Source organism: Heptranchias perlo, chromosome 30, assembly GCF_035084215.1.
Source record: "Heptranchias perlo isolate sHepPer1 chromosome 30, sHepPer1.hap1, whole genome shotgun sequence".
Classification (NCBI taxonomy): Eukaryota; Metazoa; Chordata; class Chondrichthyes; order Hexanchiformes; family Hexanchidae; genus Heptranchias; species Heptranchias perlo.
In genome coordinates, this window is record NC_090354.1 from 5600327 (window position 1) to 5628005 (window position 27679).

Below are 27679 nucleotides of genomic sequence, written 5' to 3' on the forward strand. Positions count from 1 at the left end.
TGGCTCAGTGGGTAAATGCACCATGATTGGTACTAACTCATTCAGACTAGAAAGGTCCCAAGTTCAGACTCTGCTCTATACTGAGTTAGCTGATCTTACGTTAAGCTGGGGCAGTAGTAGGAACAATTTACGTCTAATAAATAATAATACCTGCTCTTGTATAGTGCCTATCATACACTGAAACAATTCCCACTCTCCACTCACACTTGAAGGAGAGCCACTCGGGCAACGTATCAGAGTTCTGGCAGCATCTGTAGAACTGTACCCCAACAAGAACGGAGGAACAGGAGGAGGCCACTCAGCCCCTTGAGCCTGTACCGCCATTCAGTTGGAGCATGGCTGATTTGTACCTCAAATCCATTTTCCCGCCTTTACTCCCTTGACATGCGCTTTCCGACGGGCATCGGAAGGCAGTGCACAGCGAGGATGGACGTGTCAGGTGACCAATGGTAAGATTGTGGGGGCGGGGCGTTTGGAGGCAGGAGGTCATGTGATGACACCTCCCAGGAATATGTCCAACTGTTTAGTGACTTAATGGATCGAAACATGGAAGACAAACCTATCTCCATTTCGGGCTCGTGGGGCTGAATGGCCTACTCCTGTTGCCAACCAAAAATCTCTTGATCTCAGTCTTGAAAATTTCAATTGACCCAGCATTCACAGCCTTTTGGGGGAGTGAGTTCCACATTTCCACTACCCCTTGGGTGAAAAAAGTGCTTCCTGAAGATTCGGAGCCTTTGCAGAGAGGAGCGGACAAAAATTAGGATGTTTATATGTGCGCAGATGCACGCACTGAACTGGCAGTAAATCCATTGATCCAGACATTGTATGTCAAACTGATAGCAACTCCTGGTAATGTGCTGCAAGTAATTTTCTTCTAAAAGCGGACCCTCCTGTTGTGTGGTTACTTTGCACCAGAAAGCTTTCATCTCAGTGTGTTTTGCCGTTTCTTCATGCCATGTGAGACATCATAAAGGCAACTTCAAAAACCCATGAGCAGCGCTGACCACATTAAAGGGATCTTTGTCATGGCAACTTAAAAACGATGCATGTGACAGACAAAAGCAATTTTAAAAAAAAATTAGCATTAATACTCGTGCTGATTAAAAATGGAATTGATATCTTTGCGGATGTGACAATGATTTCAGATTCCGTTGAACTTACTTCTGGAATAAGCTCACCATGTCTAAAAATGCCCTCGTTCCCAATCTCTTCCCTCCCCAAGGGACATATTTCCAGACCCGTTTCTGTCCAAATATATCTTCTTATCAACAGAATGATACGATATGTTTGTCAAATGACTTTTTTATTTAAATGTGTCTGGTCTGCAGAATTTTGCCTTCAGCTTGGTTCACTCAGCAGCCCTCTTGGTCAGAATGTTTTGGTTTCAAGTCCGGGGCAGAGGGCTCATTTGACACTTTTTGTACAGTACTGAGGGGATTGCATCGTTGCATTGTCAGTGATGTATGGGTAGGGTTGCCAATCCCTCAGGATTGCTCTGGAATCTCCAGGGCACCGCTGGAGAAAAATCAGGGGCATTAAAAAAAGTTTTTTCTTAAATTTTCTTTGATCACTTTTGTTTACTAGTTATATGTTAAATACTAGTTTTTAAAAAAAGGGTGTTTGGATGATTGTCGACTAGCAGTCAATCGGGTAAGGAAGAGTCTGTTCGCTTTCCAATTGACTTGGAAAGGCAGGGCACCGCGAGGATGGACATGGCAGGAGCGTTGGGGCGGGGCAGTTGGAGGCAGGTGGTTATGTGAAGCCAGAAATATGTCCAACCATTTAGTGTCTTCATAGATAGAAACATGGATAGGAACAACAAATTAGCGCCTTTAACGTAGCAAAATGCCCCAAGGCGCTTCACAGAAGTGATTATCAAACAAAATTTGACGCTGAGGCACATAAGGAGATATTAGGACAGGTGACCAAAAGTTTGGTCAAAGAGGTAGGTTTTAAGGAGCATCTTAAAAGAGGAGAGAGAGGTGGAGAGGTTTAGGGAGGGAAGTCCAGAGCTTAGGGCCTAGGCAGCTGAAGGCATGGCTACCAATGGTGGAGCGATTAAAATCGGGGATGCGCAAGAGGCCAGAATTGGAGGAGCGTAGAGATAGTGGAGGGTTGTCGGGCTGGAGGAGGTTACAGAGATAGGGAGGGGCGAGGCCATGGGGGGATTTGAAAACAAGGATGATAATTTTTAATTTGAGGCATTCCTGGACTGGGAGCCAATGTAGGTCAGCAAACACAGGAGTGATGGGAGAATGGGACTTGGTGTGAGTATACAGGCAGCAGAGTTTTGGATGAGCTCAAGTTTATGGAGGGTGGACGATAGGAGGCCAGCCAGGAGCGCATTGGAATAGTCAAGTCTGGAGGTAACAAAAGCATGGATGAAAGTTGCAGGAGCGGAGACGGGCGATGTTACGGAGGTGGAGGGCGTTCTTGGTGATGGAGCGGATATGTGATCGGAAGCTCATCTCAGGGTCAAATAGGAGGCCAAGGTTACGAGCGGTCTGGTTCAGCCTCAGACAGTGGCCAGGGAGAGGGATGGAGCCGGTGGCTAGGGAACGGAGTTTGCAGCGGGATCCAAAGACGATGGCTTCAGTCTTCCCGGTATTTAGTTGGAGGAAATTTTTGCTCATCCGGTACTGCATATCGGACAAGCAGTGTGACAAATGCAAGACGGTGGAGGGGTCAAGGGAGGTGGTTGTGAGAGCTGGGTGTTGTCAGTGTACATATGGAATCTGGCGTTGTGTTTTCGGATGATGTTGCCGAGGGGCAGCATGTAGATGAGAAATAGGAGGGGGCCAAGGATAGATCCCTGGAGGACTCTGGAGGTAACTGTGCTGGAGCGGGAAGAGAAGCCATTGCAGGTGATTCTCTGGCTTCGACTGGATAGATAAGAATGGAACCAGTCGAGTGCAGTCCCACCCAGCTGGACGATGCAGGAGAGGCGTTGGAGGAGGATGGTGTGGTCAACCATGTCAAAGGCTGCAGACAGGTTGAGAAGCATGAGGAGGGATAGTTTACCATCGTCACAATCACATAGAATGTCATTTGTGACCTCTGATAAAAAGCCATTTCAGTTCTGTGGTAGGGGCGGAAACCTGATTGGAGGGATTCAAAAATGAAGTTGTGGGAAAGATGGGCGTGGATTTGGGAGGCAACATGTTTAAGGAATTTGGAGCGGAAAGGAGGTTGGAGATGGAGTGGTAGTTTGCAAGAACAGAGGGGTCAAGGATGGGTTTTTTGAGGATTGGTGTGATGACGGCAGATTTGAAGGGGAAGGGGACAGTACCTGAAGAGAGGGAACAATTAGCAATATCAACTAACATGGGGGCCAGGAAGGGAAGTTGGGTGGTCAGCAATTTGGTGGGAATAGGTCAAGGGAGTGGGTCACATGGTCAAGATGAGATAGGAGAGAAACTAGAAAAAGATGCGAGTTCAGGGCTAGGGCAGGGGGGAGCCTTAGGGGAAGTTTGGCTCGGTGGGCTAGGGGAAAGGAGGGAAGCGGCAAAGGCAGTTGAACAGATGGTCTCAATCTTAGTGGCAAAGAAGTCCATGAGCTCCTCGCACTTGCTGTTGGAGGTGAGGGTGGAGGGGGCAGGGGAGAGGGGTTTAAGACGACGGTTTGTAGTGAAGAGAAGCCGGGGGTTATCTTTGCGTTCCAGGATGATGCCTGAAGACAAACCTATCTCCACTTCAGGGTCCGGTTTTCAGTTCTACCCTGCATCCCTCAATGCTTGAAAGCGTGGAAGCAAATTCAATAGTAACTTTCTAAAGGGAAATTGGATATGTACTTGAAAAGGAAAAATTTGCAGGGCTCTGGGCAAAGAGCGAAGGAGTGGGACTAATGGGATAGCTCTTTCAAAGTGCCGGCACAGGCACGACGGGCCGAATGGCCTCCTTCTGTGCTATATGATTGTAATGCAACACTGCCTTGTCAGCCACTTCAGGTAGCTGTTATTCCTTGGATAATAGAAGCAAATCTGTTCTTTTCCTGATAACTGAAATTCTTCATTTTTGAATGAAGTCATTGTAGTCACAGGTTATATACAAACCCTGGCTGGTATCCAAACATTTAAACACTCCAGGAAATTTCCCAGGCAACCGCAGTGTAGTGCCAAGCGGTTTATTTTTAGCAAGCAGCTGTTGTGCCTTAAAGCCGCTCCATATGGATAGAACGTGACGATGCCCTGTCGATGCTGTAGCAGCTCATCCAGATCTACATTTGGATATTGTCCAGTGATCTCAGTTTTTTAGGTAAAGGAGCCTCTTCTCTCCCGGTTTTATTCTCTCTCTCTTTCTCTCTTCTCTTTCCCCCCCCCCCACCCTTGCTTTCTTCCTCTGTGGCTAGCAACAGCAGCCTTGAAACCTGATCTACAGTAATTGGCTGGGATTATGGGATAGGCTCTTGATTCATGGCAGCCACGGAAACAAGTGACTTCTGATTGATTTACATTTACAGGGTTTCTGCAGGCTGTTTAACCCCTTGGGTGCTGAATGTTTTTCTCTTGTTTTGCCAATTTTCTCCCCCCCGCCCCCCCCTCCTTTAATGACAGTATAATGCAAGCGCACTTGTTTGGTTATGGTTCCACGGACACCTGTTGCTATCTGTTTCTTCTCCCCCACCCAAGGGACCATTATTCACGTGCGAGCCTTGACTGTGAGTGTCAGCAGGTTATTTGACTGCAGCAGGTATTATAAGCAAGCCAGTTGCTGTTCTCACCTGATATCCACACACAATAGCAATAGCAAGAATCTTGGCAGATTTCCCCCAACCACCCTACCATACCCTACCCTAACCCAGCGGCACGGAGACCAGTTGTAGGAGCTTTATTGCTACTCTGGCTGAGATCAGCTAACTTGCCAAAGACCAGGAATTGAACCTGGGATAACATATATTCCTTGGACTCTGTTTATATTGCAGTACAGTTGTTATGATAAAGTTGCCTGTGTTATGAATGTGCCCCATTGGTCCTTTTGCAGGTTGGTGAGATTTCATTATCTTTCCTTCTCTCCTGAAATTCCAGACTCTTCCTGGGACATGTTCCACCAGAGCTGGTAACTCGCTAGTGCCTTGCCTGAGTGGCTAGTTTCATCCGTAAGCCCAAACACTTGAGTGGGGAGCAGGCCATTCGACCACACTGTACATTACACAGCTGAGCTTGAGTCCGTCCCCACTTAATGAGCATTTTCCAGCAGGCTCACTGGATAGCAAATCAGGACCAGGAACCCTGGTTCACCATTTATTTGGCTAAGGTGGTTATCATAGCCTAACATGTCATCATCCACTGTTCACACACCCGATTGTTGAGTACCAATTGAGAGGGGGATCTCTAGGATGATTTTCCACCTCCCTAATTGAGCCCAATTGTAGCTCCTTTTCTAGCACCCTGGCTATGATCAGCTAAGTGGTAGAGCCTAACTACCAGAAAGAAATATTTGCATTTATATAACGCCTTTCATGACTTCAGGACGTCCCAAAACGCTTTGCAGCCAGTAAAGTACTTTTGAAGTGTAGTCACTGTACGAGGGCTGCTACCAGGCACTAAGTTTGCCCACTGAGCCGTTGACGGAGCAGCTCATGATACAAAAATGCTGCCCTTTATAGGGTTAAAAACAAATATTAATCCAAGGTGCTGCTTTCAGCTGTCAAGTCTGTGCTCCTTGTTGGCTCCCAGTTGCAGAATGAGTAACCATGAACGTCCATTAATCAGCACTTCATGCACAGCGCATTGAGTTCATTGTTATGCAGTCATAATCGAGGCTGATACTGGTCGAGGGCGGGGTGCCAGGAACGGCAGTATGTTCTAATTACTGTGGTAGGAGGGAGGGACGGACGATCATTTTCTATGTGCCTCAGCTTCAGAGCACGAACATTTAGTTGAAGGTTAAACCGTCTTGTCAGGTAAGTAACTGCTTGCCTGCGACATCACTTAGCACCGACAGGTCACTGATCAATTAAAGCAGTGAAGTAGGTAGGTTTTAATGGAAAAAGTATTGGAACTAAAATCACAAGAAGCTTTTGTGCTATAGCAGTGTTGTTGACTCCCATTGACGGGGGAGGGGGAGTTGTCGTCATGGACCCAGACAGTCGATGGCACCAACAAATATATAAACCCAGTCTACTCGATCTGATCACAAGATCCCAAGGTTTTCTGGGTCTTAAGATGTGCAGCTCGTACTGGGAGCTCCCTGGTCTGTTTTGTAAATGCAATGAGAGCGCTTATGTCATCATGCAAATACCTATGAGTCACTGAACTGGCTCAGTGCCTGTGCCTCGTCCATGTGCTGTTTTGTATTTATTATTATTCGAGGTTATTTTTATGCAGTGGATGAATGTACTGCCTGGTGCCCCCATCTCCTGCAGCCTTGTTGGACAAGGCTGATTCATATGTGTAGAAGGTCAGGCTTCAGTTTTAGCTAATTGGCATTCAATGAGGCTATAGAACAGCGGAGGCCCCGGCCGCCATGTGAACGCATTCTCCCAAACTCCAGGGTCAGACAACTGTTGTACGAAGATCGGAAGCTCACATTACAATCCTTTTTATACTCCGCACTACAGCAAACTGTCTAGAGTCTATTTAAAAAGAGTCTCCACGAACTACAGCAAACAGAACTCATGACTGAAACTGTAGCAAAGTTTCCCGATTAAAAGCAAAGTGATTTCTCCAGCAAAATGCAGTGAGTGGAGGATAGTTACATAATACAAATTATGTGCGTAAAATCGATCCCAGTCACTGACAACAGTGCGGTCTGCAGGCTTGATTGATTAATTCACCTGCCAATCAATCGTCTCCATTCTGGCCACTAATAGTGGTGTCACTATATGCAGCCTCACATGTAGGCCAGACCGAGTAAGGACGGTAGGTTTCCTTCCCTAAAGGGCAGTAGTGAACCTGTTGGGTTTTTACGACAATCCGACGGCTTCATGGTCACTTTTTTATTGATTTTTTTTTTTTCTTAAACTGAATTCAAATTCTCACTTCCATGGTGGGATTTGAACTCACGTTCTACTGGATGATTAGTCCAGGCCTCTGGATTACTAGTCCAGTAATGTAACCACTACACTATATAGTAGAGAAGTGCCTGCCTCACCGTGAGGCAGCAATAAATAAAATGAACAAGGTGCAGGAGTGCGCTGCCAAATAAGCTGAGTTCAAATCCTCATGATTCATGTTGACGCTGTAGAGTGCCCTGGTCAGGGCCGATCTCAGTAGGAGATGCCTCAAAGAAGACCTTATGCTGGTATAGGCAATGAGATAGAGAATGATATTTGCAGACAAGCCAAGGATGCTGAATAAGAATTACATAGAATTTACAGCAAAGAAACAGGCCATTCGGCCCAACTGGTCTGTGCCAGTGTTTATGCTCCTCCTACTCTACTTCATCTAACCCTATCAGCATACCCTCCTATTCCTGTCTCGCTCATATACTTATATGCTATGAAATGAATTATAGAAGTTGTTCCAAAGCGGGAGCTTAGCACGGATACAGAAACAGCTTGCATTTATAATCGTGCCTTCAGTGTAGGAGACATCCACTGTGCTTTAGAGTGGCCGGAGGAAAAAGAAGAAAAAGACAGGTGTCAAATTTTTTCTGATTTTGCTCCTTTGAAACACCTTGGGATGTTTTTACTATGTTAAAGGCACTATATAAATGCAAATTGTTGTTGCTGAATGGACATCGCGCCGTAGAGGGAGAGTTGGGAGAGCTGACCGAAAGCTTGATCAAAAAGATGGACCTTGAGAAGGTTTTTAAAGGTAGAGAGAGCAAGGTGGAGGGGGTTTAGGTAGGGCGTTCCAGAGAGCAGAGTCGAGGCTGAAGGCTGTGTTACCAAATGTGCATGTGCAATAAGTCCAGAGTCCGAGGACTGAGGGTGTAGGAGGGAATATCAGGCTAGAGGGGACGGCAGAGAAAAGGCCGTGGAGGGATTTGAGAGGCAAGGATTTTAAATTAAATTCATTGAGGAACGGGGAGCCAATGTAAGTCAGTGGGGATCGGGGTGACGAGCGAGTAGGACTTAGTTGGGGGGAGGAAGCAGGCAGCTGAGTTGAGACAAGTTGGAGTTTATGGAATCAGGAGTAATGTGAGGCCAACAAGAAGGGACATCGGAGGAATCGAGTCTATAGGTACAAAAGTATGGATAAGGGTTTTGGTGGGTAGGGGTGGAGACTGGCAATGTTGTGAGGGATGGATAGGTTGTAGGGTTTGAAGTTTGGGAGATTTCGCAAGGGGGGAAATCAACTGGTGGTTGAGGCCGGCCCATTGGACTCATTTAAGAAAGATCCTGATGCTGTAATAGGAAGACGGGTAGGGTGGATATTCTGGTCGGAGGGGGATCAAATAGGCCAAAAGGCCGCCTTCATTCAGAGTCCTGTCTTGTGAGCTCCCTAGCTGGATAGGCAGGGCAGCTTCACTAACCCGCCCATGTGGAGTCAATTACTGAGCAGCAATTACAGCTCCAGTTCTCCACGTAAATGAGGAACAGTGTGCTCAAGTCCGGCTTCAGACGAGCGAGCCCCCACTCTGCCAGCTGTTTCCATTCCCCACATGTTCATCCTTCTGACCTCTGCGTGAGATTGATGGATGGGCCCCGGTCATTGCAAATCAGAGGACAGTTTTCACACCCGTAGACTCGACATCCTTTTGGGGGGGGGCGGGGGGAGGATTGAGACTTCCTCAACTCGGATCGCTCCACCATCAGATGGAAGAGGGGGCGGGGGACCTTGCCATGTTAACTTTCATCCCAAAGCCCCAGAGGAGTGAAAAGAGTGTTTCCCAACCCATTAATCCAGCCAGCCTCTAAATTAAAAACCACTGTTGCGTCACCAGACTAGGCTTGCGAAAGGGTTTTCTGTGTGTGTGTGTCTCTCTCTCTCTCTCTCTCTCTCGACACTGGCGCTGAGCTGAGGGCGAATGCCTTGACGTGCAGAAACCCTGCCCGTGAGTAGTGACCGGGGGATTGGAGAGCAGTGAAGGGATGGACATGAGTTTTTTAATCGTCCATGAATGTCGAACCAATTGTAATCCCTGAGAGAAAGAGAAGAAAAAGACATCTGTTATAAAGAATTGCAGCGAGATCCAACATATAAAAAAAATCCCTCAAACCCGTGCTGCACAGTGTGACTTGTGGTTAGTGAGATTTCTTTGGAGAAAACACCCATGGATATTTACTTCGAATTTCCAACCCAGTGCCATTAATGCAGAATCTCACCCGTCAGTTCAATTGCAAAGGTAAGGCAGTACAGTCATTTTATTTGCTGATTCTTAAGTGAGATTTAGAAATCTTTAAAAAAAACTCTGTGCCAGGGTGCAGTTCGACAGCTGAGTTGCGAAAGGTCCAGAGTCTACACTTAGAGAACTTTAAACTGTATGTACAACTCAGTGTGGGTAATTATCTTGTACTTCAGTTAGTACACACAGTGACACTCAGGCCCAGCTAGCACTGTAAATAGGTTTAATGAGGGTTGCATTAACTATAGTAAAAAGGGCGTCACAAATTTCCTCTGCATCTCCCGCTCTGCTGAAGTTGGGCAGAAACCTGTTAATGCAAATGATCGGATTTTCCAACGACCGTCCTCCCAAGTTATGACAGCGGAGCGGGGAAAGCCGAAGAAAATTCCTGGTGGAGGTCGAGAATTAAACATCTAAACCTCAAAAATCACTTTTTGGAGGGCAAGATTTGTTCTCGTGTTCCCCCCGCTCGCTCCTCGTGTTCCCCCCGCTCGCTCCTCGTGTTCCCCCCGCTCGCTCCTCGTGTTCCCCCCGCTCGCTCCTCGTGTTCCCCCCGCTCGCTCCTCGTGTTCCCCCCGCTCGCTCCTCGTGTTCCCCCCGCTCGCTCCTCGTGTTCCCCCCGCTCGCTCCTCGTGTTCCCCCCGCTCGCTCCTCGTGTTCCCCCCGCTCGCTCCTCGTGTTCCCCCCGCTCGCTCCTCGTGTTCCCCCCGCTCGCTCCTCGTGTTCCCCCCGCTCGCTCCTCGTGTTCCCCCCGCTCGCTCCTCGTGTTCCCCCCGCTCGCTCCCCGTGTTCCCCCCCCCCCGCTCGCTCCCTCTCTCTGACAATCTATTCTCCGGATTCCATCAATGCCTTTCTGAAACCAGCCCCAAGTGGTTGTGTATCTGTGGTGGCTCCTCCTCCAGTGCATATTCAAATTAACCGTTTTGCATTTTTGAATTTAATACTACATTTAATTTGTGTCGATAGAAATCTGTAGTCTTGGCTTTGCAGGCTTGATTCCACAGAGCCTATCCAGAATCAGATCTCGGGCAGCACAGCAGCCGGACTGCAACAACCAGGGGGGAGATGAGGGGAAAAAAAATTTACGCAGTGAGTTGTTATGATCTGGAATGCGCTGCCTGAAAGGGCGGTGGAAGCAGATTCAATAATAACTTTCAAAAAGGAATTGTTTATATACTTAAAAAGGAAAAAAAATTGCAGGGCTATCGGGAAAGAGCAGGGGAGTGGAACTAAATGGATAGCTCTTTCAAAGAGCCAGCACAGGCACGATGGGCTGAATGGCCTCCTTCTGTGCTGTATGATTCTATGAATTTGCCTCAGTACCCCTGGGCTAGGGAGAGGAAATTGGGTTGTGTGTGTCCTCTTGACCCCATCCGGTCATATCTGTTGGGAAGCAAGCATGTTTACATGTCTGGTCAGGACAGAATGAGATGTGGTGCCATCGCCATGCAAATACCCTGCTGTCTGGGCCTGCAGATGTGGAAGGTACCAGAGGGAGCCCATGGAATTGTGCCCACACAAACTAGTATCCAGAAGGGGAAAAAAAAATCAGCAGTAAAACTGGGCCATTGGAGCTTGTCATCCGTGGCTCAGTGGGTAGCACTCTCGCCTCCGAGTCAGAAGGTCGTGGGTTCAAGACCCACTCCAGAAACTTGAGCGCGTAATCCAGGCTGACGCTCCAGTGCAGTACTGAGGGAGCACTGCACTTTCGGAGGTGCCGTCCTTCGGATGAGATGCTAAGCCGAGGCCCCGTCTGCCCCCTCAGGTGGTTGTAAAAGACCCCACGGCACTATTCGAAGAAGAGCAGCGGAGTTCTCCCCGGTGTCCTGGCCAATATTTATCCTTCAACCGACATCACTAAAAAGCAGATTATCTGATCATTATCTCTTTGCTGTCTGTGGGACCTTGCTGTGCATAAATTGGCTGCCGCATTTCCTACGTTACAACAGTGGCTACACTTCAAAGATTATGAAAGATGCTATATAAATGCAAGTTTGTTCTGTCTCTGTCTCTGTCTCTCTGTCTGTCTCTCTGTCTCTCTGTCTGTCTCTCTGTCTGTCTCTGTCTCTCTGTCTGTCTGTCTCTCTGTCTGTCCTTCCTTCCTTCTTTTAATGTGCACACTACCAGCCGCCCAAAGCCAGTGTTGTGAGCCCAGGGGTGGTTACCTGGCTTTCGTGCTGCAGGACTGCCTTCACCCCCAGGCTTGTAAACAGCAGCTCAGCGCAATCTCTAAAAGTTTCACGTTAAACTCTTGAAGCGTGAGATGAAACCGCCTCAGTGGCAATTCGGAGCGGCTCATTCATCAGGCCTAACTGGTTTGTCATCGAGCTGGAGGTGCTCAGCTTTACAGTCCAAGATGACTTGGACCAACATTTTTCAAACTCCACTGGTGCGGCGCAGGTTCTGTTCCTTGTCGCGTCGCTCTGGAACGTGAAGTGATTGGACTAACGAGGTGGAGAGTAACGAGTCCTACCTGGGTTCGCATTTGCAGTTCCGTCGAGCGTGTGTTATTTATAATTGCAGCTGTACCAGTTAACGAGCCTGCTGTTGATAAAAGGATTCATCTTGTACCCTGTGTATAGTCTACATTCGCCTTTGGCTATAATATAAAGAGGGAGTGTCCTCATCAATCTTCTGACTCTTCCGCGCCCAGCAGCTCCAGAGGCAATCCATTTCTTCCACTGCTTTTACATCCAGCACATCGTGTTCTGGATTGATTCCGTAGCGAATACCCTTCTAACTCACAACTCCCTCCCCGGAAAGCCGGCTATATTCGATGATGGGGGAGGGGAGGGTCACCCCTCCGCTTCCTTCGGACGATGCGAATGTCCCGCTGGATGTCAACCCAGTATTCAGAGACCAGGACACTAGTCTCCGCCCATCAAGGGAGGCAATGTACATCAGCCGCGGCTCAGTGGGTAGCACTCCTCTTGAGTCAGGTCGAGGGTTCAAGTCCCACTCCAGCGACCTGAGCACAAAATCTAGGCCGACATTCCCAGTGCAGTATTGGGGGAGTGCTGCATTGTTAGAGGGTGCCGTCTTTCAGATGAAACATTAAACCGAGGCCCCGTCTGCCCTCTCAGGTCCCACAGATGTGGTAAAAGATCCCACAGCACTATTTTGAAGAAGAGCAGGTGAGTTGGCCCGGTGTCCTGGCCAATATTTATCCCTCAACCAACATCACTTTTTAAAAAAAACAACCGATTATCTCACCTGCTTTTCTTCAAAATAGTGCTGTGGGATCTTTTACCACATCTGTGGGACCTGAGAGGGCAGACGGGGCCTCGGTTTAATGTCATTATCACATTACTGTTTGTGGGATCTTGCTGTGTGCAAAATTGCTGCCTCATTTCCTACATTACAACAGTGACTACACTTCAACAGTACTTCATTGGCTGTAAAGCGCTTTGGGACGTCCTGAGGTTGTGAAAGGCGCTATATAAATGCAAGTATGTTCTTTCTTATGCCTCCAGAACACCACCTTGTGGGATGCTAGATTTCTAGACACAACAGGCATCAAGGTGTATGGGGAGAGAGCAGGAATATGGTATTGAGATAGAGGATCAGCCATGATCATACTGAATGGCGGAGCAGGCTTGAAGGGCCGAATGGCCTACTCCTGCTCCCATTTTCTATGTTTCTATGCTTTTCCTGCCTGCATCTTGAGGAACTGGCAGTGGGGATTGTAGATGGCTGCTGTTACTGGTCTACTCCTCAGCCTCTGCTTTGTCCTTAACGACCACTCATTCAGCCATCACGCCCCAGCCTCTGGAACTCCTTCCCTAAATCCCTTTGCCTCGTCACGTCCCTTCCTGCCTGCAAAAAAACCCTCCACGCCAACCATGCTTTGAGCTGCACTGCTAACTCCCTTGGTTTTTTTTTCTTTTCCTTTGTCCCTCCGTCCGCTCTGTAAAGTGTTTCACGATCTGTATGTGAGGACTGCTAAGGTCATCTAAGCTGCCATTTCGTTCTGGGCCACAGGTGTGCTCGACCCTCAAATGAGCAGGGAAATAGGTGTTTCATGTAGATTCCTCACACAGGAAAAGATCACAAAATCAGGAATGCGATGAATGAGGAACTGTACTTCGACAAAAAAATATATTTTTGAGAATTTTCTCCTTTTTACAGAATTGTTGGCTCCTCGCTGGGGCAGAATTCCATGGGTGCCAATTTCTTGCTGTCGCCCTGTCCAAGTGTCTATATTACTTATTTTCTGATGGTGAGTGCAGGCCATTTGACTGCTAGGGGCTTCACAGCCAAGCCCCCCCCGCCCGGCTCCGGTCTTGTCTTCAGCAACTTCCGGCAGGGGTTGCGATGTGGTCATCGGGAGTGGCTAACTTTTGTCCCCTCGGGAGCTGAGGCCAATTGCAATGGCTCAATTGCCATTGCAACTGAGATCAGCTAACTCAACACAGATTGGGGTTTGAATCGGTGACCCTTCTGGTCTGTGAGGCTTAGCTGTTTATTGCATAAACACTCCGGACCAGCCAGGGAGCTACGCACAAATCCTACATGGTTGGTCTGGTGTTGCTACTGCAGCACAAGAGAGTGCACGGTGTAGAGCAAGTATCATATGTGTGCAATTGTGCAATGTATGTTCAATAGAACAATTTAACAAAGGAAATGATTTGGTTGCTATTGACCTGTAGAGATTTTTGGATATAATTCACGTTGTTGTTATATTTGGGTTCCTAATCCAGCATCAAAAATAAAAGATTTATGACTCTTTTAAACAATTTTGTCTACAATAGGATTCAGCAGCTCACTGCTCGTTTACAAAATTTATCTTGCAACCTAACCTGACTTCAGTCTAGAACTAACCTGTTGTCTAATTGCAACAATGTTACAGCAGGATGTTTGTGGGAACTTGCTGTGTGTAAATTGGTTTGCCCAGTAAATCACAGTGACTGCGCTTCAATATTCGGCTGCGAAGCACTTTGGGACGTCCCGAGGAGGTGGTAGGTGCTGTAAAAGAAAGCGAGGCATTTCATGTCCTCAGGACATCTCAAAGTCTGTCACAGCCAACAAGTACTTTTGAAGTGTAGTCATTGTTGTAATGTAGGAAACACGGCAGCCAATTTGTGCACAGTAAGGTCCCACAAACAGCAATGAGATAAATGACCAGGTAATGTTTGTTGAAGGATAAATAGGTACTTTGAAATAATGGCCATGGGATCTTTAACGCTGTCCTGAGAGGCCAGACGGGACCTCAGTCTCATCCAAAAGATGGCACCTCCAACAATGCAGCGCTCCCTCAGTACTGCACCAGGAGTGTCAGCCTAGATTATGTGCTCAAATCTCTGGGGTGGTGCTTGAACCCACAACCTTCTGACTCAGAGTCGAGAGTGCTACCGAATGAGCCACGGCTGACTCCTATAAATGCATGGGAGCCATGATACAAGCTCAGCCCATACAAACTGGGAAAGTGCCACATTCTGTGCTGTGCCAGCTGTTTGTCAACTAGTGTCATCAGTATACTTGACTTAGAGAGTGGAAATGTCTGTCATGATTGCTGCTCCTGGATGCTGTCCAGCGCCTTTGCTGAAAAGGCCACACGTGTAGATGTTGAGGATAAGATTGGGCTTGTCAGTGGTACCCCCACAGTCAAATAGTCTGCTAACACTCCCTGCCAAGGCCCACCCCTGGCCTCTGGGTGAGTGCTGGAGGGCTCTGGCTCCTGTTGCCCACCTTGAGTCAGTGGCTAAGTCGCACCAAGTCCCGTTCACCCATCACCCCTGTGCCCGCTGACCTACATTGGCTCCCGGTCCACCAATTTAAAATTCCCACCCTGGTGTTCAAATCCCTACTTGGCCCTCACCCCTCCCTATCTCTGTAACCTCCACCAGCCCTACAACCCTCCGAGATCTCTGCGTTCCTTCAATTCTGGCCTCTTCTGCACCCACTCTCTTTCCTCCCCCCGCCCTTCCTTCGCCCCACCATTTGGCGACTGTGCCTTCAGCTGCCTGGGCCCTAGGCTCTGAAATTCCCTCCCTAAACCTACGCCCCTTTCTTTCCTCATTTAACCCGCTCCTTACAACCTACCTCTTTGGCCGCGCTTTAGGTCACCGGGCCTGATGTCACCTAATGGCTCGGTGTCAAATTTTGTCCTGATTACGTTCCTGCGAAGCACTGCGGTACACTTTATTATGTTAAAGGCGCTATATAAATGCAAGGTGTTGTTTGTGGAGGGGGGATATATTTTTTTAAAAATTCCTATAAGTTTTACAGAAGGATTTCCTTTTTAAATGTTTAAAATTGCATTGCACGGACAGTATAGAGTTAACAAATTCTGCTCCATAAAGGCAGCACTGACACAAGTTACTGATTTCACATTCTCTGGTGATCAGTGTCTACAGCAATCCATCAGTGTAATTAGGTGCGATGTATTCCGCCTCTGATACTGTACTCCCGCTGCTGGTGGAGGGCAGACCGGTCTAGTTGCTTGCAAACTTGCTGAGGCAGCATACAGAGAATTGAGCAAGGCATCCGATGCCATGGGCAAACGACACTAACTCCTGCGCCAAGGAGATTAGAGCTGCTCAGTCATGTGATGCTGGGAGAGGTGAGCTGTGTGTAAATAGTGTCCTGTCCTTGTGTTTTTTTTTTATTTTCCAGCAAAAAGTCACCGACCATTCCCCTTCCCGTCGCCAGAATGCACAGGTCTGTCGGATTGGTAATTATTCTCATTACTTGTAGCTTGCTAGTGGGGAGTGTGTGTGTGTCTCCCTGACTCTGTCTGTATGTGGAATGGAGTTTGTTTCCGGGTGACAGGAAGAGAGAGCTTGGTGGAAATTCAGGAAACTGAATGAAAGCTGCTTTTGTGGAAAGGGCCAGTGGTACAAAGTGAAGCAAGTCCTTGTCTACCATTGCAAGCTGGACTCCAGCCTGCTGTGAGTCTCTTTAATGGCCAGTCTGGTTTATCTTGTTTGCAGTGCAGTGGGAGAGGCTTTTTTTTTAAAAAAAGAGTAAAGTTTACTGTTGCTTCTCTGGGCTGGTTGGGGGGGGAAGGGCTTGGACAGTATCCAGTTCTGATGCAGTTTAAATGCCACAGTTTAAGCTGGAATGTGAAGCTTCGTTTTGCCTTCAAGTCACAGAGGGTCCTACGTGCTTTGCAAGAGGGAGAGGGGCGGGGGAAATGAGCGTCTCCGGCATTCGCAGGCTATCCATTTACTCGGCGCCTGCTGGAGTTTCACAGGGACGTGTTTAGTGCACTGTTGGTCACGCCCCATCGCCTGGTATACAGGTCTTGCCGGCTCTGCTGCCGTTTTGCAGGCATTTTTAAAAATAACCTTAGCTGTTTAAAGAGAGGTTGCAACGCCCGCAGGTTGCGAGGGAGGCTTTGCGCTTCCTAATTTTACTTTTTAAAAATTATATATAAAAAAAGGGAGTGCATCTGTGCAGCAGCCCCTTCAGACCAAGGGTGTCCCAGGTAAATTCTTACAACTCCTTATTTCCCTCCCCTCCTCCCAAAAAAAAGTCTCCTTCGCTCCCTCTGCTCGTTTCTGTGAAGTTGTGATGGTGAATCACTTCCTGCTGCATCTCTTGTGTTAACCTGGGGTTTTTTTTTGGGTCGTGACTCCGGTGTTTGGTTTTTTTTGAGGCGGAGTTGTCTGTCGATTTTTATTTATTTTTTGTACCGCTGGTTTTGGAATTGTTGCAACAAGTTTCATTAAACGATCCTAAAGCAGATTTTCTGGAAGCTAATGGGAACTGGGATTGCACAGTTCAAACTGTGTAGTTACTTTGATGTATGCCGTGGGCTTTAAAATAACTGATGTTGACTTGGGTTTTAATGTAATTCTCGCGTCTATTTCCCGAGGCACCCTGTGCCTCTCGGTTTAGCAGAATTTGAGTGTGGTTTGGTTGGGGGGGGGAAGAGGGGATGATTTCAGCTGTTTCTCCCCCCCCCCCCCCCCCCCTGATTCATGCTGGTTCCATGGATGCAGCAGCCCTCCAGTACATCACCCTAAGTGCCCATTCTGTGTGGTGTGGGCCTAAACGGGCTATTCAACCACGGAGGCCATCATACCCCGTTCTCACTTGACACAGATGTGAAACCAGGAAGGGTGGTGATTGATCAGTAACTGGAACCTTGGCTGATCTCTCTTTCCCCCTCCCGCCCACCCCGTACCCCTGAGTCCAGCGTAACACCCCCCTCCACTGTTTTGGCTGAACCGGATTAGCTAAGTGGTGTAAATGTCATTTAAGATGAGAGAGTAGAATACCAGCTGATAGCTGGGACATGTGGGGAGGGTGTTGCATTGGCAGCGCCTAGTTGCCAGATCTATTTAGTCGGTGAACTAAGAGTTGGTTGTCGTGAATTGAACAAAATCAGCAATGCGTCTGTATATCTTTATTATGCAGAGAATAATGGATTTGGTGAATTAATAAAAGGCACTAATCTACTGAAGGGGTTCAGGTGACATTATAAATCTCGAGAGACAGCCGTGAGCAAGCAATCACGTTTGAAATGAGATCCCACGTTTGAAATCAGTGCAGGATATCTGGCAATTTCTTTATTCTGTTATACTGTGAAGTGAATGTGTGACTGATGAACATTGAGTGGGACGATTCGCGACCGTGACATTAACCACTGCGTTTGTTTATTGATAACTAGTATTTGGTTACCAGGGAAGAAAGACATCATTGATTTACTTCCCCCCCGCCCCGGCCTCGTGGGTGAACGCACCAAAAAAGTCCCACGGTCAATCCTTGGTCCGAGTTGGGTAGGAGTGTCCGTTGTAGCTCAGTTGGTCGCACTCTCGCCTCTGAGTCAGAAGGCCGTGGGTCCAAGCTCCAGAGACTTCAGCCCAAAATCTCGACTGACACTTTAGTGCAGCACTGAGGGAGTGCAGTACTGTCAGAGGTGCTGTCTCTCAGATGAGACGTTAAACCGAGGCATCGTCTGCCCTCTCGGGTGGATGTAAAAGATCCCACGGCACTAATTCAAAGAAGAGCAGCAGAGTTCTCCCTGGCCAATATTCATCCCTCAACCAACATCACTTAAAAACGGATTATCTGCCCGTTATCTCGTTGCTGTTTGTGGGATCTTGCTGTGCGTGAATTGGCTGCGGTGTTTCGTACATTACACCAGTGACTACACTTCAAAAGTACTTAATTGGCTGTAAAGGGCTTTGGGACATCCTGAGGTCGTGAAAGGCGTTGTGTAAATGTGAGCCTTTCTATTTTGTAGAGTGGGGGTGCCATTGTGTCCATGAACTAGGGAAAAGGAAACCAATCAGCCCGGTTTCCTGCTCTTGATCTGGGAAGTGCATGTGTTTTGACATCAGTCTCAGCTGTGTCAGCCTCTCTGTCCCCCCCTATCTCCTAGTCAAAAAGCTTCTGACATGAAAAATGGTCACTCGGATGAGGTACCAAAGGGAGGGACAGCCCTCCTGAAACTCCACCCCAGCAAAGAGGCGACGTCTTCAGGAGAGGAGGGGGGAAGAGGATGAATTTGAGCAGGGGTTGAAAAAAATTGGGTCAGGCCATCGTATATGTATGTTAATATTCAGTATTTAAATTAAACTACGGAATGACAATCTGCCATTTATTTTAGAAACTGAAAGTGGGATTTGCATGTCGCTGGGAGGTCAGATGTCGTATAATCCAATGAATGACGCCAGTCAGTTCTTCAGATTAATTAGCCAGCTGTATGTGGCAATTATTGCATGTAATATTTTTATATTTGCTTCACTGTCCGGCAGTATCACTGTGAGACTCTTAAAGGTTGTGTGCGTGAGCTGGGGGAGGAGGTGGAGAAGAGTGTTTGTTTGTTGCTGGCGTAGGTCAGAAATGAAGCCCAGATCTGCACCGTTTACAGCAGCTCTTGTGCGATCTTTCTATTTTAATTTGTAATCGAAGAGTCCGGTGTCTGCCGAGCGGCTCCTGGTGTCTGTGCTGTTCAGCTTTGCCTCCTACAGACCTGCGTCAGACTCTAGGAGCCAGTTTCACCCGAGTATGTAAATGTGCCGCCGGTAAAACAGGATCGGTGAGTCTGCCGCCGGTAGATTCCATCTTCCTGCAAACCCAATGGTACTTTTACTTTGTCATTTTTTTTCTGTTCCTGCCTCAGGTTTTATTTTGTTCTTGGGATGTGGGAGATGCAAATAAGGCCACGTTTATTGCCCGTCGCTGGTTGCCTCTGAGAAAGTGATGGTGGGTCACCTTTTTGAGTGATTTTTTTTTTTAACAACCTGAGTGACTTGCTAGACCACTCGTGTCAGAGGTCAACCACGGTAGCCTGGGACTGAAGTCATATGTGTGTCAGACTCATCCACGTCCTAACTCGCACCAAGTCACGTTCACCCATCACCCCTGTGCTCGCTGACCTACATTGCATCCCGGTCCGGCAACGCCTCCATTTTAAAATTCTCACCCTTCTGTTCAAATCCCTCCACGGCCTCGCCCCTTCCTATATCTATAACCTCCTCCAGTCCTACAACCCTCCGAGATTTCTGCGTTCCTCCAATTCTGGCTTCTTGCGCATCCCTGATTTCCTTCGCTCCACCATTGGCGGCCGTGCCTTCAGCTGCCTGGGCCTTAAGCTCTGAAATTCTTTCCCTAAACCTCTCTGCTCCTCTACCTCTCTCCTTTTGTCGCTCCTTAAAACCTACCTCTTTGACCAAGCTTTTGGTCACCTGTCCTAATATCTCCTCATGTGGCTCGGTGTCAAATTTTGTCTGATAACGCTCCTGTGAAATGTCTCGGGACGTTTTACTACGTTAATGGCGCTATATAAATGCAAGTTGTTGTGTTTGTTATATGTGCATAACTTGGTGAAATACCATGATGTTTTGATTTACCACCGTAGGCTGAGTAATTATCCTGGCAAGGTATTCAAATAGTTTGGTGAATAACTAACTGTACTGTGTGATGTGATACTCAGCTGTACTGACCAGGGAGGTCCCAAGTTCATTCTGTGCTGAGAGGGGGGAAAAACAGCCAGGGTTCCTGATCCTGATCGTTATCTAGTCCAGCATTACTGGAATAACCTTGGACGAGGCCAAGAAGAGCTTTGGCTCTCTCTTGTCCGGGATGCACCAGCTAACACCAGAGATCAAACCTTGGAACTGTAGGCTCATCAATTCCCTGGTTAGTGGACTTAACCGCTGAGCACTGCCTCCTCTTTGATAGTGCTCCAGATACATCAACATGACTATCTCCAGTATTCATGCCCCTGACATGGTTGGAGGGGGTGGTGTCACCCAGGGTCTAGAGGTGGAGCAGGGCTAATCCCTGATGTTTGAGATGACATATGAGGATTGACGAAGCATGTTGGGGGCTCTTCAGCCTCGAGACTTTTCAGTAGGGTCCTTATATAATATTATATAAGATTCCTAATGGGCTAGAGAAATATATTCTGGAATAATCCTATGAGAGACACCAGAGCAGCAGGCTATGAGGTTCAGGATTGTGAAGGTCAAGTTTAGGACAGATGTCAGGAAGTGTTTCTTTACACAGCTGGGATGGTTGGCAGGATATGGGACTCCTTTACGACACAGCTCGATGGAGTAGGTTTGGCATTCTGGAAGGATGAGATCAAAGAGCCTTCTTTGCCTGAATCTAAATCATGACGTGGGGCTGTGCCTGTGCTTGTGTCTCACAAGGCAGGTCGTCCTGATCACAGAGTCTCTTCGATGCCCAATGGCCTATGTGTGTGTCAGCTCCTCTGTAGTTTCCTCAGGATTTGGACGGCTGCTGGAGCAGTGTGTGCAGGCCCCTGCTCGAAGCTGTGTTTAAAGAAGGCCTTTCTTTCCAAGCCCCCCACCCCCCTTTTCTTGGCTTGTGCTGAATTTGAAACAGATTCAAGTCTTGAGGATTATGGTTTCAATGTAGCCACTTTATAGCCCTATCTCTGTAACCTCCTCCAGTCCTACTACCCTCCGAGATCTCCACACTCCTCCAATTCTGGCCTCTTGCACATCCCCAATTTTCATTGTTCTGCCATTGGCGGCCGTGCCATCTGCTGCCTAGGCCCTAAGCTCTGGAATTCCCTCCCTAAACCTCTCCACCTCTCTCTCCTTTTAAGACGCTCATTAAAACCTACCTCTTTGACCAAGCTTTTGGTCACCTGTCCTAATATCTCCTTATGCAGCTCCCTGTCAAATTTTGTTTGATAACGCTCCTGTGAAGCACCTTGGGATATTTTACTACGTTAAAGGCGCTATATAAATGCAAGTTGTTATAATCAGTGAGGAATTTCAGGGTAGCTGACATCTATGCGCTTCCTCTGTGATGAAGCATTAAGGTGATATATAAAAGTAAATTTACTTGCATCCCCCTCATGCAACAGAATGTCCACTTTGACACTTACCAGTTGGGCCAAATCGCCTGGTTCAGTATTGTAACTTCCATGTATTTCTACAATCGATGCCAACATTCAAGATTAGGTTGGATAGGTGGATGAAGGAATATGGGAACAGGGCCGGTAAATGTGATCAGAACTATTTGCTCGTATGGAGGGTAAACGCCAGCACGGACCGGTTGGGCTGAACGGCCTTTTTCTATGTTGTAACATCTATGTATTTCGAGGTATGTGTGTATTTTTTTTTGTCTGGTTCATTGCTGCTCTTTATCTTCTTGTTAGTAATTTTGTGGGGGGCGGGGCACAGATTGGTGCTTTAGTAAATGAGAGTTTCACCAACATCTGCTGGGGAAGGGATGGCAACGGAAGGGGGGCTAACATCATCAGTTTCTTTTAACAAACCTGCTGCAAACATTTTGGTACACTGGCCAGTTGTGTGTAAGGGGGTCATTGTAAAATGCTCCAAGACACTCCACTACATGAAGGGGGCTATGAAGAAAGAATTTGCATTTAATACAGCACCTTTTACGTACTCTGGACGTCCCAAAGCACTTCAGATACAATGTACTACTTTTGAATTGAGCTAAACTTCCAACCCCATAATCCCCTCCATCACCAAGACTGCCTACTTACAACTCAGTAAAATCGCCCATCTCTGCCCCTGCCTCAGCTCTTCTGCTGAAACCCTCATCCATGCCTTTGTTACCTCCGAGACTCGACTATTCCATTGCTCTCCTGGCCGGCCTCCCATCTTCCACCCTCCATAAACTCAAGGTCATCCAAAACTCCGCTGCCTGTATCCTAACTCGCACCAAGTCCCATTCACCCATCACACCTGTGCGCGCTGATCAACGTTGTCTCCTGGTCCAGCAAGGCCCCGATTTTAAAAATTCTCATCCTTGTTTTCAAATCCTTCAATGGCCTCACCCCCTCCCTATCTCTGTAACTTCCTCCAGCTCGAGCTCCGGGTTTTGGAGCTTGAGCAGCAGCAGGTGTCATTGCAGTGCATCTGCGAGGCTGAGAGCTACGTGGATGGCACATTTCAGGAGGTGGTCACCCTGCAGCTTAAGAGAGTTCAGGCAGACTGGGTGACTGCCAGATTGTCAAGGAGGACCAGGCAGGTAGTGCAGAAGTCCCCTGAGTGCATCTCACTCTCTAACTGGTATCATACTGGTGAGGGAGTGGGTTCCTCTGGGGAGTGCAGGCAGAGCCAAGTCCACAGCACCATGGGTAGCTCAGCTGTAGGGGATGGTGGAGGGGGGTGAGGAAGGAGGAAGGTCAGGAAAGCCATAGTGATGGGGGATTCAATAGTTAGGGGAACGGAGAGGCGTTTCTGCGGCCGCAGACATGACTCCAGAATGGTATGTTGCCTCCCTGGTGCCAGGGTCAAGGATGTCACTGAGCGGCTGCAGAACATTCTGGAGGGGGAGGGTGAAGAATTAGAGCTTGTGTTCCATATTGGTACCAACAACATAGGCAAAACGAGGGATGAGGTCCTGCAGGCTGATTTTGTGGAGTTAGGAAAGAAATTAATAGGCAGGACCTCAAAGGTAGTAATCTCCGGATTACTCCCTAGTGCCACACACTAGTGAGTATAGAAATAGGAGGATAGAGCAGATGAATGCACGGCCGGAGAGATGGTGCAGGAGAGAGGGCTTTAGATTCCTGGGGCATTGGGACCAGTTCTAGGGGAGGTGGGAGCTGTACAAGCCGGACGGGGCCGGGACCAGGACCAATATCCTCACTGGGAGGTTCACTAGTGCTATTAGGGAGGGTTTAAACTAGCTTGGCAGGGGATGGGAACCTGAGCGTAGATTCAGATGGGAGAGAAGCAGAGCTGGAAATGGAAGACAAAAAATTAGTAAGCGAGTTTGGAAGGCAGAGGGAACAAAGGCTAGAAAATAGACAACAAAAGAGTTTGGCAGTGCTTAATGGTGTATATACTTCAATGCAAGAAGTCGAGTGAATAAGGCAGATGAGCTGAGGGCACAGATAGACACGTGGAAGTATGATATCGTAGCTTAAAGAGGGGCAGGAATGGCAGCTCAACGTTTCTGGTTACAGGCTTTCTAAATGAGATAGCGAGGGGCATAAAAAAGGAGGGGGAGGGTGGCAATATTGGTTAAAGAAACAATTACAGCTCTGAGGAGGGTTGATATTTTTTTCTTCGTTCATGGGATGTGGGCGGCGCTGGCGAGGCCAGCATTTATTGCCCTTGAGAAGGTGGTGGTGAGCCGCCGCCTTGAACCGCTGCAGTCCATGTGGTGAAGGTTCTCCCACAGTGCTGTTAGGAAGGGAGTTCCAGGATTTTGACCCAGCAACGATGAAGGAACGGCGATATATTTCCAAGTTGGGATGGTGTGTGACTTGGAGGGGAACGTGCAGGTGGTGTTGTTCCCATGTGCCTACTGCCCTTGTCCTTCTAGGTGGTAGAGGTCATGGGTTTGGGAGGTGCTGTCGAAGAATCCTTGGCGAGTTGCTGCAGTACATCCTGTAGATGGTACACACTGCAGCCACAGTGCGCCGGTGGTGAAGGGAGTGAATGTTTAGGTTGGTGGATGGGGTGCCAATCAAGCGGGCTGCCTTGTCCTGGATGGTGTCAAGCTTTTTGAGTGTTGTTGGAGCTGCATCATCCAGGCAAGTGGAGAGTATTCCATCGCACTCCTGACTTGTGCCTTGTAGATGGTGGAAAGGCTTTGGGGAGTGAGGAGGTGAGTCACTCGCCACAGAATACCCAGCCTCTGACCTGCTCTTGTAGCCGCAGTATTTATATGGCTGGTCCAGTTAAGTTACTGGTCAATGGTGACCCCCAGGATGTTGATGGTGGGGGATTTGGCGATAGTAATGCCGTTGAATGTCCAAGGGGAGGTGGTTAGACACTCTCTTGTTGGAGATGGTCATTGCCTGGCACTTGTCCGGCGCGAATGTTACTTGCCATTTATCAGCCCAAGCCTGGATGTTGTCCAGGTCTTGCTGCATGCAGGCTCGGACTGCTTCATTATCTGAGGGGTTGCGAATGGAACTGAACACTGTGTAGTCATCAGCGAACATCCCCATTTCTGACCTTATGATGGAGGGAAGGTCATTGATGAAGCAGCTGAAGATGGTTGGGCCTAGGACACTGCCCTGAGGAACTCCTGCAGCAATGCCCTGGGGCTGAGATGATTGGCCTCCAACAACCACTACCATCTTCCTTTGTGCTAGGTATGACTCCAGCCACTGGAGAGTTTTCCTCCTGATTCCCATTGACTTCAATTTTACTAGGGCTCCTTGGTGCCACACTCGGTCAAATGCTGCCTTGATGTCAAGGGCAGTCACTCTCACCTCACCTCTGGAATTCAGCTCTTTTGTCCATGTTTGGACTAAGGCTGTAATGAGGTCTGGAGCCTAGTGGAACCCAAACTGAGCATCAGTGAGCAGGTTATTGGTGAGTAAGTGTTGCTTGATAGCACTGTCGACGATAACCCCTTCCATAACTTTGCGGATTGAGAGTAGACTGATGGGGCGGTAATTGGCCGGATTGGATTTGTCCTGCTTTTTGTGGACAGGACATACCTGGGCAATTTTCCACATTGTCGGGTAGATGCCAGTGTTGCAGCTGTACTGGAACAGCTTGGCTAGAGGCGTGGCTAGTTCTGGAGCACAAGTTTTCAGCACTACAGCCGGGATGTTGTCGGGGCCCTTAGCCTTTGCTATATCCAATGCACTCAGCCATTTCTTGATATCACATGGAGTGAATCGAATTGGCTGAAGACTGGCTTCTGTGATGGTGGGGATGTCGGGAGGAGGCTGAGATGGATCATCCACTCGGCACTTCTGGCTGAAGATGGTTGCAAACGCTTCAGCCTTGTCTTTTGCACTCACATGCCGGACTCTGCCAACATTGGGGATGTTCACGGAGCCTCCTCCTCCCGTTAGTCGTTTAATTGTCCACCACCATTCACGACTGGATGTGGCAGGACTGCAGAGCTTTGTTCTGACTGTTGGTTGTGGAATTGCTTAGCTCTGTCTATATCTGTTAGAAGGATCATCAAATGAGGCCATATGGGTTGAGCTGAAGAACAAAAATGGGGCAATCACACTGCTGCGTATGTACTATAGACCCCCAGTCAGAGGGAGATAGAGCAAATATGTAGGCAAATTTCTGAAGTGCAGTAACAGTAAGGGATTTCAACTACCCTAATATTAACTGGGATACAATCAGTGTAAAAAGTATAGAGGGCACAATTCTTAAATTGCATTCAGGAGAACTTTTTTAGCTAGTATGTAGCAAGCCCAACAAGAGAGGGGGCAGTTCTGGACTTAGTTTTAGGGAATGAAGCTGGGCAGGTGGAAGGAGTATCAGTGGGAGAGCATTTTGGTGGTAGTGATCATAATTCAGTTAGGTTTAGCGTAGTTATGGAAAAGGACAAAGATAGAACAGGAGTAAAAGTTCTCAATTGGGGAAAGGCCAATTTTACTAAGCTGAGAAGTGATTCAGCAAAAGTGGACTGGAAACAGCGACTTGAAGGTAAATCAGTGTCAGAGCAGTGGGAGGCATTCAAGGGAGAGATTGTGAGGGTTCAGAACAAACATGTTCCCACAAAGAAAAAAGGGTGGGACTGCCAAATCTGGAGTCCCCTGGAGCATACAGGGTAAGATAAAGCAAAAAAGGGAAGCTTTTATCAGATACTGAGAGCTCAATACTGCAGAAAGCCTAGAGGAGTATAGAAAGTGCAGGGGTGAAATTAAAAAGGAAATTGGGAAAGCAAAGAGAGGACATGAAAAAATATTGGCAAGTAAAATCAAGGAAATCCCAAAGCTGTTTATAAATATAACATATATAACAAATATAAAGAGCAAGCGAATAACTAAGGAAAGAGTAGGGCCTATTAGAAACCAAAAAGGTAACCTATGTGTGGAGGCGGAAGATGTGGGTATGGTTCTTAATGACAACTTTGTGTCTGTCTTCACAAAAGAGGGGGACGATGCAGAGATTATATTTGAGGAGGAGGGTGAAATATTGGATGGGATAAACATAGTGAGAGAGGAAATATTAAGGGGTTTAGCATCTTTGAAAGTAAATAAATCACCAGGCCTGGCTGAAATGTATCCCAGGGTGTTAAGAGAAGCAAGGAAGGAAATAGCAGAGGTTCTGACCATCATTTCCCAATCTTCCCTGGCTGCAGGATTGGTGCAGGAGGATTGGAGGACTGCTAATGCGATACCATTGTTTAAAAAGGGAGAAAGGGATAGACCGAGTAATTATAGGCCAGTCAGTCTAACTTTGATGGTGGGCAAATTATTTGAATCGACTCTGAGGGATAGCATAAATCATCAATTAGAAAGGCACAGATTAATCAAGGACAGTCAGCATGGATTTGTTAAGGGAAGGTCATGTCTGATTAACTTGATTGAATGTTTTGAGGAGGTAACAAGAAGGGTCGATGAGGGTAATGCGTTTGATGTAGTGTACATAGATTTTAGCAAGGCTTTTGACAAGGTCCCACGTGGCAGACTGGTCAAAAAAGTAAAAGCCTTTGGGATCCATGGGAAAGTGGCAAGTTGGATCCAAAATTGGCTCAGAGGCAGGAAGCAAAGAGTAATGGTCGGGTGTTTTTGTGACTGGATGGCAGTTTCCAGTGGGGTTCCTCAGGGCTCAGTACTAGGTCCCCTGCTTTTTGTGATATATATTAATGATTTGGACTTGAATGTGGGGGGGCATGATCTAGAAGTTTGCAGATGATACAAAAATTGGCCATGTGGTTGATAGTGAGGAGGAAAACTGTAGATTGCAGGAAGATATCAATGGACTGGTCAGGTGGACAGAAAAATGGCAAATGGAATTCAATCTGGAGAAGTGTGAGATAATGTATTTGGGGAGGGCAAACTAGGCAAGGGAATGCACAATAAATGGGAGGATACTGAGGTTTAGAGGAAGAGAGGGACCTTGGAGTGCATGTCTGCAAATCCCTGAAGGTAGCAGGACAGGTGGTTAAGAAGGCATACGGGATACTTTCCTTTATTAGCCAAGGCATAGACTAAGAGTGGGGAGGTTGTGCCAGAACTGTACAAAACACTAGTTAGGCCACAGCTTGAGTACTGCGTACAGTTCTGGTCACCATGTTACAGGAAAGATGTGATTGCACTAGAGAGGGT

At 47.6% G+C, this 27679-nt stretch overlaps 1 protein-coding gene across 1 annotated transcript in view; it reads left to right on the top strand.

The window, feature by feature from the left end:
* The window catches only part of LOC137299846 (protein AF-10-like), a 123359-nt gene that overhangs the window by 31336 nt on the left and 64344 nt on the right, over positions 1-27679 (top strand). The window contains 1 exon segment of the mRNA XM_067968778.1: positions 15850-15894. Coding sequence (XP_067824879.1) covers positions 15850-15894 — 45 coding nt within the window.